The sequence below is a fragment of the Eptatretus burgeri genome, chromosome 17 (assembly GCF_056783735.1).
Source record: "Eptatretus burgeri isolate ZD-2024b chromosome 17, Ebu_testis_v1, whole genome shotgun sequence".
In the NCBI taxonomy this organism is placed as follows: domain Eukaryota; kingdom Metazoa; phylum Chordata; class Myxini; order Myxiniformes; family Myxinidae; genus Eptatretus; species Eptatretus burgeri.
This window is the reverse complement of record NC_140977.1, coordinates 18,490,731-18,505,315: the sequence shown is the minus strand read 5'-3', so window position 1 is coordinate 18,505,315 and position 14,585 is coordinate 18,490,731. Positions and strand designations below refer to the sequence as shown.

Here is a 14,585-nt window from a genome sequence, read left to right as displayed (position 1 = left end):
GGCCAAAAGGTCAGTATCAGCCAAATTTCTAAAATTATCAATTTTCATCTGATTGACCTGAAATTTTAAGAGTTGCATATTTGATCATTAAATTCAACCACCAATTATTTTTGAGGTCAAATTTGTTTTTTGGATTTTGCAAGTATCGTGCTCTGCACGACGTCTTTTTCTTGTTTTTTGTTTGTCTGTTTGTCCGCACAGAACACGAGTGTTTCTCTGCATCCTCGTCAGATTGAGAAGAAATTTTCACCACAGGAGCGACTACTCATGCACAATGTTATAATGACAATTATGATGTCATAAATCATGTGGTGTGATAGCTATGTTGGAAGAAAAGGAAAAACTTTGGACCTCTGTAGCTCCGAAACTGCAATAAGGAAAAAATTGAAACTTGCCATATGGTAAGTACTCTTCATGGGGAATAAGTGTGATTTTCAAAAATGATGTCATATGTGTCTTCATTACGACAAAATTGCATGCATAGAACGCTACATCCGATCAGTATGAAAAATTTTGAGGGTCGTCTGTGGATTAAATGGTCCACAGAAAAAAAAAATGATGATGTCTTCGGTTATGTGGTTTGGCAGGCATGTTAAAAAAATTTTTTTCATTTCAAAAATCTTCTCTGAAACAGCTAAACAGATTGAGGCAAAACTTTCAGGTTGAACCGCTTCATCGATCGATGCGAAACTCCAAAATTATGATCAAGCAGTGATGGGGAATAGATTTTAAATTTCAACCTGATCGGACGCTTGGTCTGGCAGCCAAAATTGTTATTTTTTTATTTTTGTTTCTTTTTTTTTGAACAAGGCTCACTTGGCTGCAACTGAATAGGTTTGAGGGTAGAGAAGTAGTTGCTAAAACCCAAATCCTATCCAGGTTCCTCCTGAAGACTTCATCTTTGCTTTTTGCTTGGTTGGGTTCCTTCTGATTTCCCCAATGAAGGACTGCACCTATTTGGTCTTCCATTCAATATGAATTGAATTTATTTTAATCCCATTCTACATGCAATTGAATAATAACAATAAGCGTTATGAATCAGGGTCAAGTGTCCAATCAAAGCGGGGTTGCATCAAAGCAGGATGTCTTGGTACCCGGTAATCACTGCCAGCAGTTATAAAGTGGCAGATATAGTTTTGTGCGTTATTAATTATGCAACACACCAGCACACAAACACCACACAAAAGCAGTCCCGTCGAGGGTCTGCAATCTCATTGCTCTTTTTCTTATTTCAATTGTAATGTGTTTATTTCTGGCTGCTGTTGATCTTCGATATTTTTTTGAAATCAAGGCACCCCTTCTCATTTGCCATCGTTTCCATGATCGCGGTTTTAACCATCGCGGCACTTTCCAGGAACCTAACCCCCGTGATATTGGAGGGTTTACTGCATTGCATTAAATCATTGATTTTTGGTCTTCCTTGAAGAGAGAAAATAAAACATTTCCCCAAGGGAATAGCATGGTGTCAAAGCATGACGATAGCAAAGCATTACGTTCTGTACAAACTGCCTCGATGCTAAAAGATGCATCCTACCCGACCACAACTTCAGAAGGAATGACACGATCCAAAATCACAACCAACAAAATAGAAGATTGGGACCACACTCTTTGCAGAGCGTTGGTGCTGCTTAAGCAGTCTCCTTGGCTATTGGGCACAGTCCTGGACAGGTCGCCACTCCGACACATTATACCAGCATGCTGGCACTCATTTTGCCAACCTCGGAAGGATGACAGGCCAAGTTAACCCCACCTGGCATTAATTCAACAGCTGAGGGGGATTTGAACTCAGGACCCTCGGATCCAAAGGCCACCACCCTAACCATTAAGCCAACACCAGGCAACAAAATAGAGGAGGCAAGAAAAATGTAAAGAATCCAAAATAGCGAAGATTTCCTCCCCAACCGACATTGATTGGCAAATTACATACAATTGCGATACAACATGTGACTCGTTTTTTGTCGCTAAAGTCAACCCTCATAGTAAACTAAATGACAAAATGTGGCACATTAACAGATTAACAAATGCAGAGAATGGAATGAATAGTCCAAAGCCAAGACATCTGACTATATGATGAGGTGAGTGGAAAGGATCAAGAGTCACCAAGTGAAGAAAAGCTCAGGAGTGAGTTTGGAAAAAAAAAAACCATCATGTGTTGATGAGCAATTGTTTTGAAGGACTGGACTGGCAAGATACCTTAAACGTATGCACACACGACTTTGGGCTACCTCGACTGAGTTCAAATCTCGACCCACTTTTAAATGCCATCTTGGCTTTTCACATGCAGTGAATTCATCAATGTGTATTCAATCCCTGCCATTAGTTACTGGACATTTAGAATCCCATGTTGTCTTTCACGAAGAGTCAAGAAGTTGATCCCATAACCATGAACAACAACAACAAAAAAATCCTGCTCAAACCTGCATCAGCAGCAAAGCTGGACTTCCAACAATACTGTAAACCAAGAGACAAGTGTTACACACGAAAAGAAGACTGAAGGACCTGCACTTATCCACAGAACAGCGTTCCGTCTGTGTTGTCACTGACGGTTCGCCAATATGTAATGAAACTAGTCCATTGGCTGATGTGAGCCTGTAGCGTTGGGGTTTTCATATTTGTGCTCCTTCAAAATGCCTGCAGATGTAGAAGAACTGGGGTAGAGCTTGAAATAGTAAAAGACTCATTTTGTGTAGCTTTTCTTGGTCACTTTATTCAGCCTTCTTTGAATAGAAGGGCCGAGTGTTACTAACTATCTTGTCCGAATCGCAGCTGGGGATGATTGATGAGGTGAGAGCCGATTGGTTGTTTCCTCCAATGATAGGTGAGAGATGTCATCTGAGCTTTTGATATGTAAATTGTAACAGACTCGGACTCCCAAACGGGAGGCATGAGACTGCTGGAGAATAATTATCTCACAAGATGCTGAGTGGAAGTGAATATGCATGCACAAGTAATCCACCACAATGCAATGCTTTGACTAATTCCACCGCAGGGGTGTTACAGTGTGCCCAGTTGGCTTCACGAAGGGAAATGTCTTATGCTGGAGGATGGACCCAGAGCTCAAAATGCACAGTAACTTGTGCAGTTGGCCCAATGAGGGGAATTTTCTTGTGCTGTGTGAAGGAACCACAGCTCAAAACACACAACTTGTTTTAAAGTTCATATTCAGACCCGGTCACACCAACATGAACAGGCGGCTTCTGCTCTCCCAACAATGGATGGAGGTCATCAATGTCACACATGACAACAGGGCCACCTCTCGAGACATATCTCGAGTTTTCTCTCCGGTCTGGCACCCCATCTTGCCCTTCAAAAACTCTTCGCCGATGACATCCAAAGTCACTGCCACAGAGGGCATACTGATTTTCTCTTCTTTCGGAGCAAATGCATGCCTTTCAACAGAATGATTTCATATCCTCTCCCTGTCATGGCTGGAGTACCCCAAGGCAGTATGTAGGGCCCAGTCATATTCCTCATCAACAACATCTCTGACTCTGGAAAATCTTCATTATCTCTTTGCTGATGACTCCACCCTCTGCAGTAGCATCCCTCAACCTTCAGATAGACAGCTGCCTCTTCCCTCTCTTCAGACCTTGATCGAATCACAAGCTGCTCAAACACTTGGAATACGTGTTTCAATTCTGAAAAAAAAAAAATCTCAATCTCAATCTCGATCTCTCTCTCTCTCTCTCTGCAAGGACCAAATGGCAAACCCTCCCATCTCCTTTCTTAACAATCTTCATGAAGAAGTTCAGTCACTGAAACTTTTGGGTCTCACCATCAGCCATGATCTTTCTTGGGGAAATCACTTTTCTGAGTTGGCCTTCAAAGCCAGAGTGTGCATCCTCCATTGTGCAAAGGCCTTCCTCAGCACACCTTAAATGTTATCCAGGAAAAAAAGGCCTTATGAACAACTTCATGGAGCACTGCCCCACCTCTGGGCTGGCACCCAAAACTCACATCTTACTCAGGTTGACGCTGTGGAAACCAAGGCCTTCAAGATTATTGAAATATCCCGCAATGAAGCTGAGTCAATGGGCCGATCATGTTGACATCACTCAAAGGTCGGTGGTGTCTATCTTGTACTGCCTCCTTTCTGGTCTTCCACCCTCTGCTCTTTCTGTGTTCCTCCCCTTCCCACCCACTAGGTTTCTGCAGGGAACACGTGGTCCACCAGTAAACCCCCTTCTGGTGGAACAACTAAAATCCAGAATCAATGCTCTCCTTCATACTTTTGTTCCCCTTTTTGCCCACCTGTGGAAACAACTTCCACAATCTCTTCAATCTCAATCTTCCCTCTATGTCTTCAAGATAGCTTTTCACAATCATAAACGACGTTTTCCACCACAAGTGACCCCATTCCCAAAGCACTCGCTTTTTCCAGGTCATTGTGATTTTCCCCCTCTCCCTCACCTCTTTACATTTGTTAGTTGTTGGTTTATTTGTTACTTTTCTGCTTCATCCCCACTTTCCCCTTCCTCTTCTTCTTGCGTTTCAATCAACTTGTGTGCAGCTTGTTCACCCCCATGTGTCCTTCTCCCCTTCATTTCATTCTCACTTCGACTCTGCTATCGACGTTTACCCTTTCCATTCCGCTCTCAAGTCTTCCACGAGCCTCCATCATAATGTCCGTCGGTATTGATATAATCGGTGGGTTCACACGGGTATATCCATGTGAACAGGTTTTTCTTCTTTTAAACAGGTTCCAAACCATTATGTATTCATTTGTGATGGATACATCATTGAAACATAGTAATTTACGGCATAAATCATGCACTCGATATTTACAAACTCTGGAAATAAATGCTACAATTAGCTATTATAACATGGATATACATCTTAACATGGACTTCACCGAAGGTGGAAAACCACCTTGGAGAGTGGGGCAAATGACATCGCCACAACCTCCATCGTGTGACCCTTAGTCCTTGTGTCAAGTTTGGTTGAGGTTGGATAAGTAATGACCGAATGCATCACGGTAAAAAAAAAACCCCGTCACACAGGCAGCAAGTGGTGTATTTTAGTACGATTACAACTAAAATGTGCCTTTATTTCATCACAATGTTATTTAATAAAGTTCTTCGACGACCGCCTCGGAGAGTTCCAATTCTACAATAGTTAGTACACAGGGTGACAGTCGCAGTGCAAGTCTCATCCCTCAAGGGAAGCTCATTTTATAACCTCTTTAAAATTGGTATGTGCTGTTTGAACCTGTGTGAACCTGTGTGAACGTCCAGTTTGAACATACTCAATGGAAGTCCTTTTACAAGTAAAGAAGTGAGAGTTATCTTTTTCTGATATTGATTTGATATCATGCATTTAAGGATTGTGTACACCCTTCTTCGATTTGTTGGTGATATCCCGATTCTTTTTGCGGATATACCAATTTACAATATTGGTGTATCAATACAGAAAATTAAACCAATTTAACTGGTATATCAATTATAATCGTGGTAGCCCACTCTGTATACAAACAAAATATCTGTGTAGACTCTGTATGTATATCATGTATACAAAAATAAAAGTCTCGACGCCAAACATACACAGATCCCATCAGACGTGATGTAGATTACACAACTTGCTCACCATTTTGATGATCGCTTTGCTCCTCTTCCAGACCAAAGGAGTTCACATCCTCTATTTTTATCTGCAGAATCTCAGAAGATCCTTCCAGCTCCTCAACCTTCATTCCACACCCGGGCACAGTGAGCTGTTTGGATTCCGGCTGCACACGACAGGAATCCTTCCAACAATCAACTTGAGCGTACATGGTGGGTGAACCTTTGAAGAGGCAAGAAACAGACCGCTCTTCCTGATGTTTGCCCCACCCTGAGTACCATGATCCCTCTCACACAGTACCTACATCTGAAGTACCTCTGCATTCGAAACATTATCCTTTGGCCAAATCGGTTACATTCCCTAAAACATTTGCCACACACACACACACCCGCACCCTTTGACACCTCCCAAAAAATAAATTGTACATGTTGCAGGTTCTTATAAAAATTCTGTAATTGTATTTTATGTATGCCTGGTGTTGGCTTAATGGTTAGGGTGGTGGGCTTTGGATCCTACGATCCTGAGTTCAAATCCCGCTTGGGTGTTGAATTAATACCAGGTGGGGTTGACTCTGCCTGATATCCTTCTGAGGTCGGCAAAATGAGTACCAGCTTGCTGGTATCCTGTGTCGGAGTGGCAACCTGTCCAGGATTGTATCCAATAGCCAAGGAGACTGCTTAGGCAGCACCAACGCTCTGCACAGAGTATGGTCCCGATGGATAGATGGATTCCATGTTGATGTGCACTACTCGGCCAAAAATAGGTGGACACCTGCTTGTCCAACATGTCCTTCCAAAATCATGGCCATTAATATGGAGTCGCCCTCCCCTCTCTTTGCTCCACTCTTCTGCAAAGGCTTTCCACTAGATTTTGGAACATTGCTACGGGGATTTGCTTCCATTCAGCCGCAAGAGCGTTTGTGAGGTCAGGCAATGATGTTGGGGGATTCAGTCTGGCTCGCAGTCGGTGTTCCAATTCATCCCAAAGGTGTTCGATGGGGTTGAGGTCAGGCTCTGTGCAGGCCTGTCACGTTCTTCCACACAGATCTCGACAAACCATTTCTGTATGGACCGCGCATTGTGCACGGGGGTATTGTCAAGCTGAAACAGGAAAGGGCCTTCCCCAAACTGTTGCCACAAAGTTGGAAGCACAGAATCGTCTAGAATGTCATTGTATGCTGTAGCATTAAGATTTCCCTTCACTGGAACTATGGGGCCGAGCCCGAACCATGAAAAACAGCCCCAGACCATTATTCCTCCTCCACCAAACTTTAGAGTTGTCACTATGCATTCGGGCAGGTAGCATTCTTCTGGTATCCGCCAAACCCATATTTGTCCGTCAGACTGCCAGATGGTGAAGCGTGATTCATCACTCCAGAGAACGCATCTCCACCACTCCAGTCCAATGGCGGTGAGCTTTACACCACTCCAGCCGACGCTTGGCATTGCGTATCGTGATCTTAGGCTTGTGTGCGGCTGCTCGGCCATGGAAACCCATTTCATGAAGCTATCGACGAAGTGTTTGTGCCGACATTGCTTCCAGAGGCAGTTTGGAACTCGGTAGTGAGTGTTGCAACCGACGACAGACGATTTTTCCATGCTCAGCGTTCCCGTTCTGTGAGCTTTTGTGGCCAACCACTTCACAGCTGAGCTGTTGTTGCTCCTCGGCGTTTTTACTTCACAATAACAGGGGCAGCTCTAGCAGGGCAGAAATTTGACGAACTGACTTGTTGGAAAGGTGGCATCCATCCTACGACTGTGCCATGTTGAAAGTCACTGAGCTCTTCAGTACGGCCCATTATACTGCCAATGTTTGTCTATGGAGATTGATTGCATGGCTGTACGCTCGACTATATACACTTGTCAGCAATGGGTGTAGCTGAAATAGCTGAACCCACTCATTAGAAGGGGTGTCCACAACCTTTTGGCCATATCATGTAAATTTTGATTTGGCCACATATAAAACATTCAAAAGTTTAGATATTGATACAAAATCTGAGCTTGTTCAGCAATTTTAGGATGAAGACATTCAATGGTGAGAAGGCCTTACACACAAGTACAGGGGATGTGAATGAAGGAGTATTTATGCTCAGATGTAATCCATGCAGCACATACAGTATGCTAATAGTTGACAGATTCCCACACATCACTAACTTTCAGGTAATAAATAAGGAACCCACTTTTAAGAAAATATGATGGCACCACAACATTCACATGGAACATGTCCATGGGAATTCACTTCAAGTTCATCAGACTGGCAGGTAGTACTGGGTCACCTGTATTAAATATTTAAATGAAAACCATTTGTTTGCATTAGGTAGTTTGAATACTGTTGGAAAGTTAAGTTTCTTTGTTAATTAAATGAGTACGTTTGCATCGGAAAGAGCAAGAAGAATCGTCAAATCCCAAAATTCTAATCACAGTCACAGACAAATGGGCAGGATTTTTATATTTATTCATATGCAGCCAGTGGCTGCTTGGCTGCATCATTTTGTAGTGGCGTGGCTGTGCTGTTGATGCATTGCCCTCTGTAATAAGAAAGCTGACGTACTCATTTTGCCGACCTTGGAAGGATGACATAATGAGTCAACCCACCTGGTGTTAACTCAACGGAGGAAAAACAGGGGCCTAAACTCAAGATCCTCGGATCTGAAGCCAAACCCAACAATTAAGCAAACACTAGGCTTGCATTGTCAGGATTGTGGGATTTTAACATTTACCTGTACACTTAAATACCCCTCAGATCCAAAAACATTTTTGATTCACCTGTATGAACAGAAGCTTGGCTCCATCAGTATCGATATTTTTCCACTATTGATATACTGGTGGGCTTATACCGGTTTCCACTGGTACAAATAAATAAATAAATAAATTTTGTACGCCGGTTCAAAAAACACGTCTTGGTCCAATGGTCCATTACGTCTTCGTATATGACGGACACATCATCGATATGATAATTTTTCAAAGTATTCCCATATGGGGCTTTTTTACCCCATGCTTCGCAAGCGAAGCTTTTTGCTAATGAGTAAGTACAATTATAGATGACGTATTTGATGCACAAATAAATTGATCGACTAATGTATATCCATAAATGATGGATAGTGCTGCCTTCCGATGGAAACCAAGTACGGTGTACGACGTACGACTGTTTTTCATGGCATATTGCTGTTTCATGGCATAATGTACGACGTGCAAGACGTGCTGTTTCATGGCATAATGCTTCTGACAGTTATTTGTGGATGATGCATGGATCGTTGAACATGAGCAAAAACTATGGCACTTAGGTGGAATTTGTTTTGAAAATCATTAATTAGACATATTGGCCAATGTATATTTCAAGTTTCAGCTCGTTTCAATGTATAGCTTTTGAGATACGAGCGCCAAAACATTTCCGGCGTATGGACGGACCGACTGACAAGACACCAACGTGATTTTCAAGAGTTTTCGTTAAAAAAAAAAAAAACTCAAGAATGCGGAAATGGACGTTGCTGAAATTTGGAAACTATTACCTCAACGTACAAAGGATTTACTTCTGAAATTTGCAGCCAATTTCGTCAAGAAACGAATTTTCAGTCCCTGTGTTAAAGCTGCATATAGAGAAACCGTCCCATTTAAAGGGAGGGCGCTTTGCACCTACCTTGATCAAAAAAAACAAACATAGGAGCAATACCCCTGGGCGCCTACCTGGTAGCGGCTGGATAAAAAAATAACAAAACAGGGAGCCATTAGTAGGCTTGGATAACCCACAAAATATTGAACGCAGAAGAAAGTAAATATTATGGATTTTTTTTTTTTTAATGTCAGTGAACAAGCTTTGGTAAATCATGGGTCATGAAGGTTGTGGTCAAGTTTCATCAAAATCGTGTGCGTGTAGTTTCTAAGGAGAGAAAAATATCTATTTTAAGGGGTAACCCTCCCTGTAAAACCACTTACACCCCGCTTTTTCTAATGCCATAAACAAACTTTGGTACATCACGGGTGATGAAGTCTGTGTTCAAGTTTCATCGAAATTGCGTGTGCAGTTTCTGAGAAGAAAGCAAAGACCCCTTCCTCCCACATCCGCCCCCCCCACCCCCGTAAACCTTCCTGGACCCTGATTTATTGAATAACGTGAACAAACTTTGGTACATCACGGGTGATGAAGGCTGTGGTCAAGTTTCATCGAAATTACGTGTGCAGTTCCAGAGAAGAAAGCAAATACATGTTTTGGGGAGCAAACCCCCCTGAGACCCCGATTTTTAGCTCACCTGTTCGAAGAACAGAGAGCTATAGCGATACCCCCGGCGTGAGCGTGAAAATGTTAACGTTTTTGGTGCAAGTTATTTTTTCCTTTCTAATGTTTTTATCTACCACACTATTTTTTATACACCCGATATATATATATATATATATATATATATATATATATATATATATATATATATATATATATATATATATATATATATATATATATATATATATATATATATATATATATATATATATATATATATATATATATATATATATATCGGGTCGGATTATGTGATACCGGTCGTACGTCCGTCCGTTCCCGTCCGCACTCTAACTCCCAAAGTTTTCAACTTTCACGTTTCATATTTGGTACATAGGTACAGACTGTGGAGACGATGTGTCGCGACATACGTTCGTCATCTAAAGTGGTTGCCATGGCAACCAGGATGCTGTTTTCCATGCAGTAGCACAATTCTGCATATACCTTCTTGTTTGGGCGTATATTGTGCTCACTTGCGCTCTTGTTACTGATTACAATATACAAATACATATATTGCTTTATAAAAAAATATTATTAGACTCGTCTTTTAAAAACGATAAATGTATAAACAGGCGAGCATTGGGTGGCTTTGACACCAACTCTCTGGTTTTGTCACGGCGTGAACAAACTTTAGAACATCACAGGTGATGAAGATTGTCACGTTTCAACAGAATTGTGCGTGTCGTTTCTGAGAAGAAAGCAAATACCTCTTTTGGGGGGAAACTCCCACGTAAACCCTCTTCGACCCAAATTTTTTTTAATGTCGTGAACAAGCTTTGGTACATCGTGGGTGATGAACGTGGTGGTAAAATTTCATCAAAATCGTATGTGTAGTTTCAGAGAAGTTGCAAATGTCTATGGACGGACGACACGCCATCCCATAAACTCTTTGGAACTCCGTTCCAATTGAGCTAATGATAAACAAATCAAAATGAGGAAGATGTGTTTTACAAGTATGAGAAACCTTATTCTCAAAGGTAATAAAGCCAACACTGTTGTGGACGTAAACACAAACTCCATGTTTACTAACATCATGTCGAAATAAATTGTATCCTGGAATAGCAACAAAAGAGTTAGGTGTTGATTCTAATAACCATGTTTCACCAATTCCCAAAATGTGGACAAAATAACAGCTCCAAAAAAAACATCCTTAACAAAATAAAAACTTGAATTAATGAAACTGGAAACAATGCACTCTCCAATATTCAGCTTCGAAAAAGGGACCGGACCAAAGGGACCCTACCAGAAGGACCCTACCGGAGGGACCCTACCGGAGGGACCCTACCGGAGGGACCCGACCGGAGGGACCCTACCGGAGGGACCCGACCGGAGGGACCCGACCGGAGGGACCCGAGGGACCCTACCGGAGGGACCCCACCAAAGGGACCCCACCGGAGGGACCCCACCAAAGGGACCCCACCGGAGGGACCCCACCAGAGGGACCCTACCAAAGGGACCCTACCGGAGGGACCCTACCGGAGGGACCCTACCGGAGGGACCCTACCGGAGGGACCCTACCGGAGGGACCCTACCAAAGGGACCCCACCAAAGGGACCCCACCAGAGGGACCCCACCAGAGGGACCCCACCAGAGGGACCCCACCAGAGGGACCCCACCAGAGGGACCCCACCAGAGGGACCCCACCAGAGGGACCCCACCAAAGGGACCCTACCAGAGGGACCCAACCAAAGGGATCCTACCAAAGGGACCCTACCAGAGGGACCCGACCAAAGAGACCCTACCGGAGGGACCCAACCAAAGGGATCCTACCAAAGGGACCCTACCAGAGGGACCCCACCAAAGGGACCCCACCAAAGGGACCCCACCAAAGGGACCCCACCAAAGGGACCCTACCAAAGGGACCCTACCAAAGGGACCCAACCAAAGGGATCCTACCAAAGGGACCCTACCAGAGGGACCCTACCAGAGGGCTCCGACCAAAGGGACCCTACCGGAGGGACCCAACCAAAGGGATCCAACCAAAGGGATCCTACCAAAGGGACCCTACCAGAGGGACCCTACCAGAGGGACCCTACCAGAGGGACCCTACCAGAGGGACCCTACAAGAGGGGGGACATCTAGAGCTAGACCGATCACGATGTCGAGGTCTGGTGGAACATTTCGACTTTGGCTGAACACCTGTGTCACCATCCCGAGTGCTCACCTGGGCCGTGGAAGACTGCTTTCTTCTCTGTCTCTCGTGAACTGTCCGTCTTTGTTTGTAAGTGACATCCACATTTATAAACACTCCCTTATACTCTGGAGAATGTGGTCGAGGTTTTTCAGCACATCATCATCATCATCATTATAATAGAAACCCTTGTCCCCGCCAATGCAGCAAAGATCATCGAATTTAATATGCGATTTAATTAATTTCCCACCTCGTGTCGAGATATTTGTGGAACCATCGACGAGACCCGCGGCAGTTAACCCTCAAATCACCAGGAGGGATTCCTTCTCTTCTCCTCAATCTCGATCATTATAATTGTCACATCATCACGAGCCCTTGTTATAATCTGTACCACGTGTTTAGTGATACTCACGAAGACGTTTAAAAACCAGAAATCTTCACACTTCCTGCACCCACAACTCGCTTTGGACGATGTTTCTCTCCCTGTGCGTTTCCCGTCAATACAGATCCACACTTGATGTACACTCACGACTCTTCTTCTTCTTCTCCATTTTATCATATATTATTACCTCTCTCGAATCGTTATCTCATCCCACCTGACGTGTATTTACAGAGCATTTCTTCCAGTCGAGAATCTGACGAAAAATCATTATACACAAAAATATTCAACGAGGAAAAAAAACAACAACAACCAGGAAAAGGAGGTCCGACAAGCCAAGCTCGTAGATGCACCCCGTTGGGATTTTGAGTTTCACGCCAGAGAAAGGTTGTTGTTGTTGTTGTTGTTGTTTATTGTTGCTTGACGACCAGATTTTTCTCTCGGGCCCAGTGACTCCCAAACGTTTTTGTCCACGAACTAAAATTTGAAATCACATTCACCACGCGATCCAAATGGTCCCGGTTACCGACGATAACAAAAAAAAAAAACAAATAGTCGGAGAAAACGCTCACAACGTGAAAAAAAATCCCCTCAAAAACCGACATTTTGAGCTTGAGGGGAGGTTTCACGTTCGACGTTTGGGAAGTCCTGCTCTCGTCTGTGCATTGTTCCAGGGATGTGTTCACTTACCGAGCAGCTAGCTGACGCTCACCAAGCCCACCGATCCTCATCAACGATTTCAGATGCACTGCTTAAGCCACTTGGCGAGCGCTCGACGACAAACTGAGCAACTGAACACGTCCCTCCTGTTGAAGTCCGCCAAACCAAGTTATAAATGTGGGGAGAGGAAGAGTTTACAGAAATTATCTTTAATCGGGTGGGTGAGGAGGAGAAGGAAAGGGAGAGTGTGAGGAGGAGAAGGGAAGGGTGAGGAGAAGGAAAGGGAGAGTGTGAGGAGGAGAAGGGAAGGGTGAGGAGGAGAAGGAAAGGGAGAGTGTGAGGAGGAGAAGGGAAGGGTGAGGAGGAGAAGGGAAGGGTGAGGAGGAGAAGGAAAGGGAGAGTGTGAGGAGGAGAAGGAACGAGAGAGTGTGAGGAGGAGAAGGAGAGAGAGTGTGAGGTGGAGAAGGATAGGGGGTGTGAGGAGGGGAAGGAAAGGGAGAGTGTGAGGAGGAGAAGGAAAGGGAGAGTATGAGAAGGAAAGGGAGAGTATGAGGAGGAGAAGGGAAGGGGGAGGAGGAGAAGGAAAGGGAGGGTGTGAGGAGGAGAAGGAACGGGAGAGTGTGAGGAGAAGGAAAGAGAGAGTGTGAGGAGGAGAAGGAAAGAGAGTGTGAGGAGGAGAAGGAAAGAGAGTGTGAGGAGGAGAAGGAAAGAGAGTGTGAGGAGGAGAAGGAAAGAGAGTGTGAGGAGGAGAAGGAAAGAGAGTGTGAGGAGGAGAAGGAAAGGGAGAGTGTGAGGAGGAGGAGAAGGAAAGAGAGTGTGAGGAGAAGGAGAAGGGAGAGGGTGAGAAGGAGAAGGAGAAGGGAGAGGAGGAGAAGGAAAGGGAGAGTGTGAGGAGGAGAAGGAAAAGGAGAGTGTGAGGAGGAGAAGGAAAAGGAGAGTTTGAGGAGGAGAAGGAAAGGGAGAGTATGAGGAGAAGGAAAGGGAGAGTGTGAGGAGGAGAAGGAAAGGGAGAGTGTGAGGAGGAGAAGGAAAGGGAGAGTGTGAGGAGGAGAAGGAAAGGGAGAGTGTGAGGAGGAGAAGGAAAGGGAGAGTATGAGGAGGAGAAGGAAAGGGAGAGTGTGAGGAGGAGAAGGAAAGGGAGAGTATGAGGAGAAGGAAAGGGAGAGTGTGAGGAGAAGGAAAGGGAGAGGGTGAGGAGGAGAAGGGAAGGGTGAGGAGGAGAAGGAAAGGGAGAGTGTGAGGAGGAGAAGGAAAGGGAGAGTATGAGTAGAAGGAAAGGGAGAGTGTGAGGAGAAGGAAAGGGAGAGTGTGAGGAGAAGGAAAGGGAGAGGGTGAGGAGGAGAAGGAAAGGGAGAGTGTAAGGAGGAGAAGGAAAGGGAGAGTATGGGTGTAATGAATGCAAGAGAAAAACCTTCAGAGTGTAGGCTTTATTCCACTTGATTGAAGCCGCTTCTCCGGGCACATCAGGGGATACAGGTGCAGCTAGGAGTACATATGTAGCAATGTATACATGTGCAGTCGATCACCGCAAAATAAATCAGCAATTAGCACGGAGTCCGGTATACTCTCAATTCTCACCATTCA

The 14,585-nt window shown here is 44.3% G+C and overlaps 1 protein-coding gene across 5 annotated transcripts in view; it reads right to left on the bottom strand.

The window, feature by feature from the left end:
• The window catches only part of LOC147009461 (uncharacterized), a 28,510-nt gene extending 13,925 nt beyond the window's left edge, over nt 1-14,585 (bottom strand). The window contains exons 1-3 of one of the 5 annotated variants that reach the window (XM_085862164.1): nt 14,413-14,585; nt 13,032-13,147; nt 5,584-5,778 (exon numbers count right to left, since the gene is read on the bottom strand). In XM_085862164.1, the coding sequence (XP_085718290.1) occupies nt 5,584-5,767 (184 nt within the window). In that variant the 5' untranslated portion in view covers nt 5,768-5,778; nt 13,032-13,147; nt 14,413-14,585. Of the gene's footprint in view, nt 1-5,583; nt 5,779-12,212; nt 12,608-13,031; nt 13,148-14,412 lie in introns of those variants that run through there. The other 4 variants (XM_085862162.1, XM_085862166.1, XM_085862163.1 and 1 more) reach the window with 4 other exon arrangements.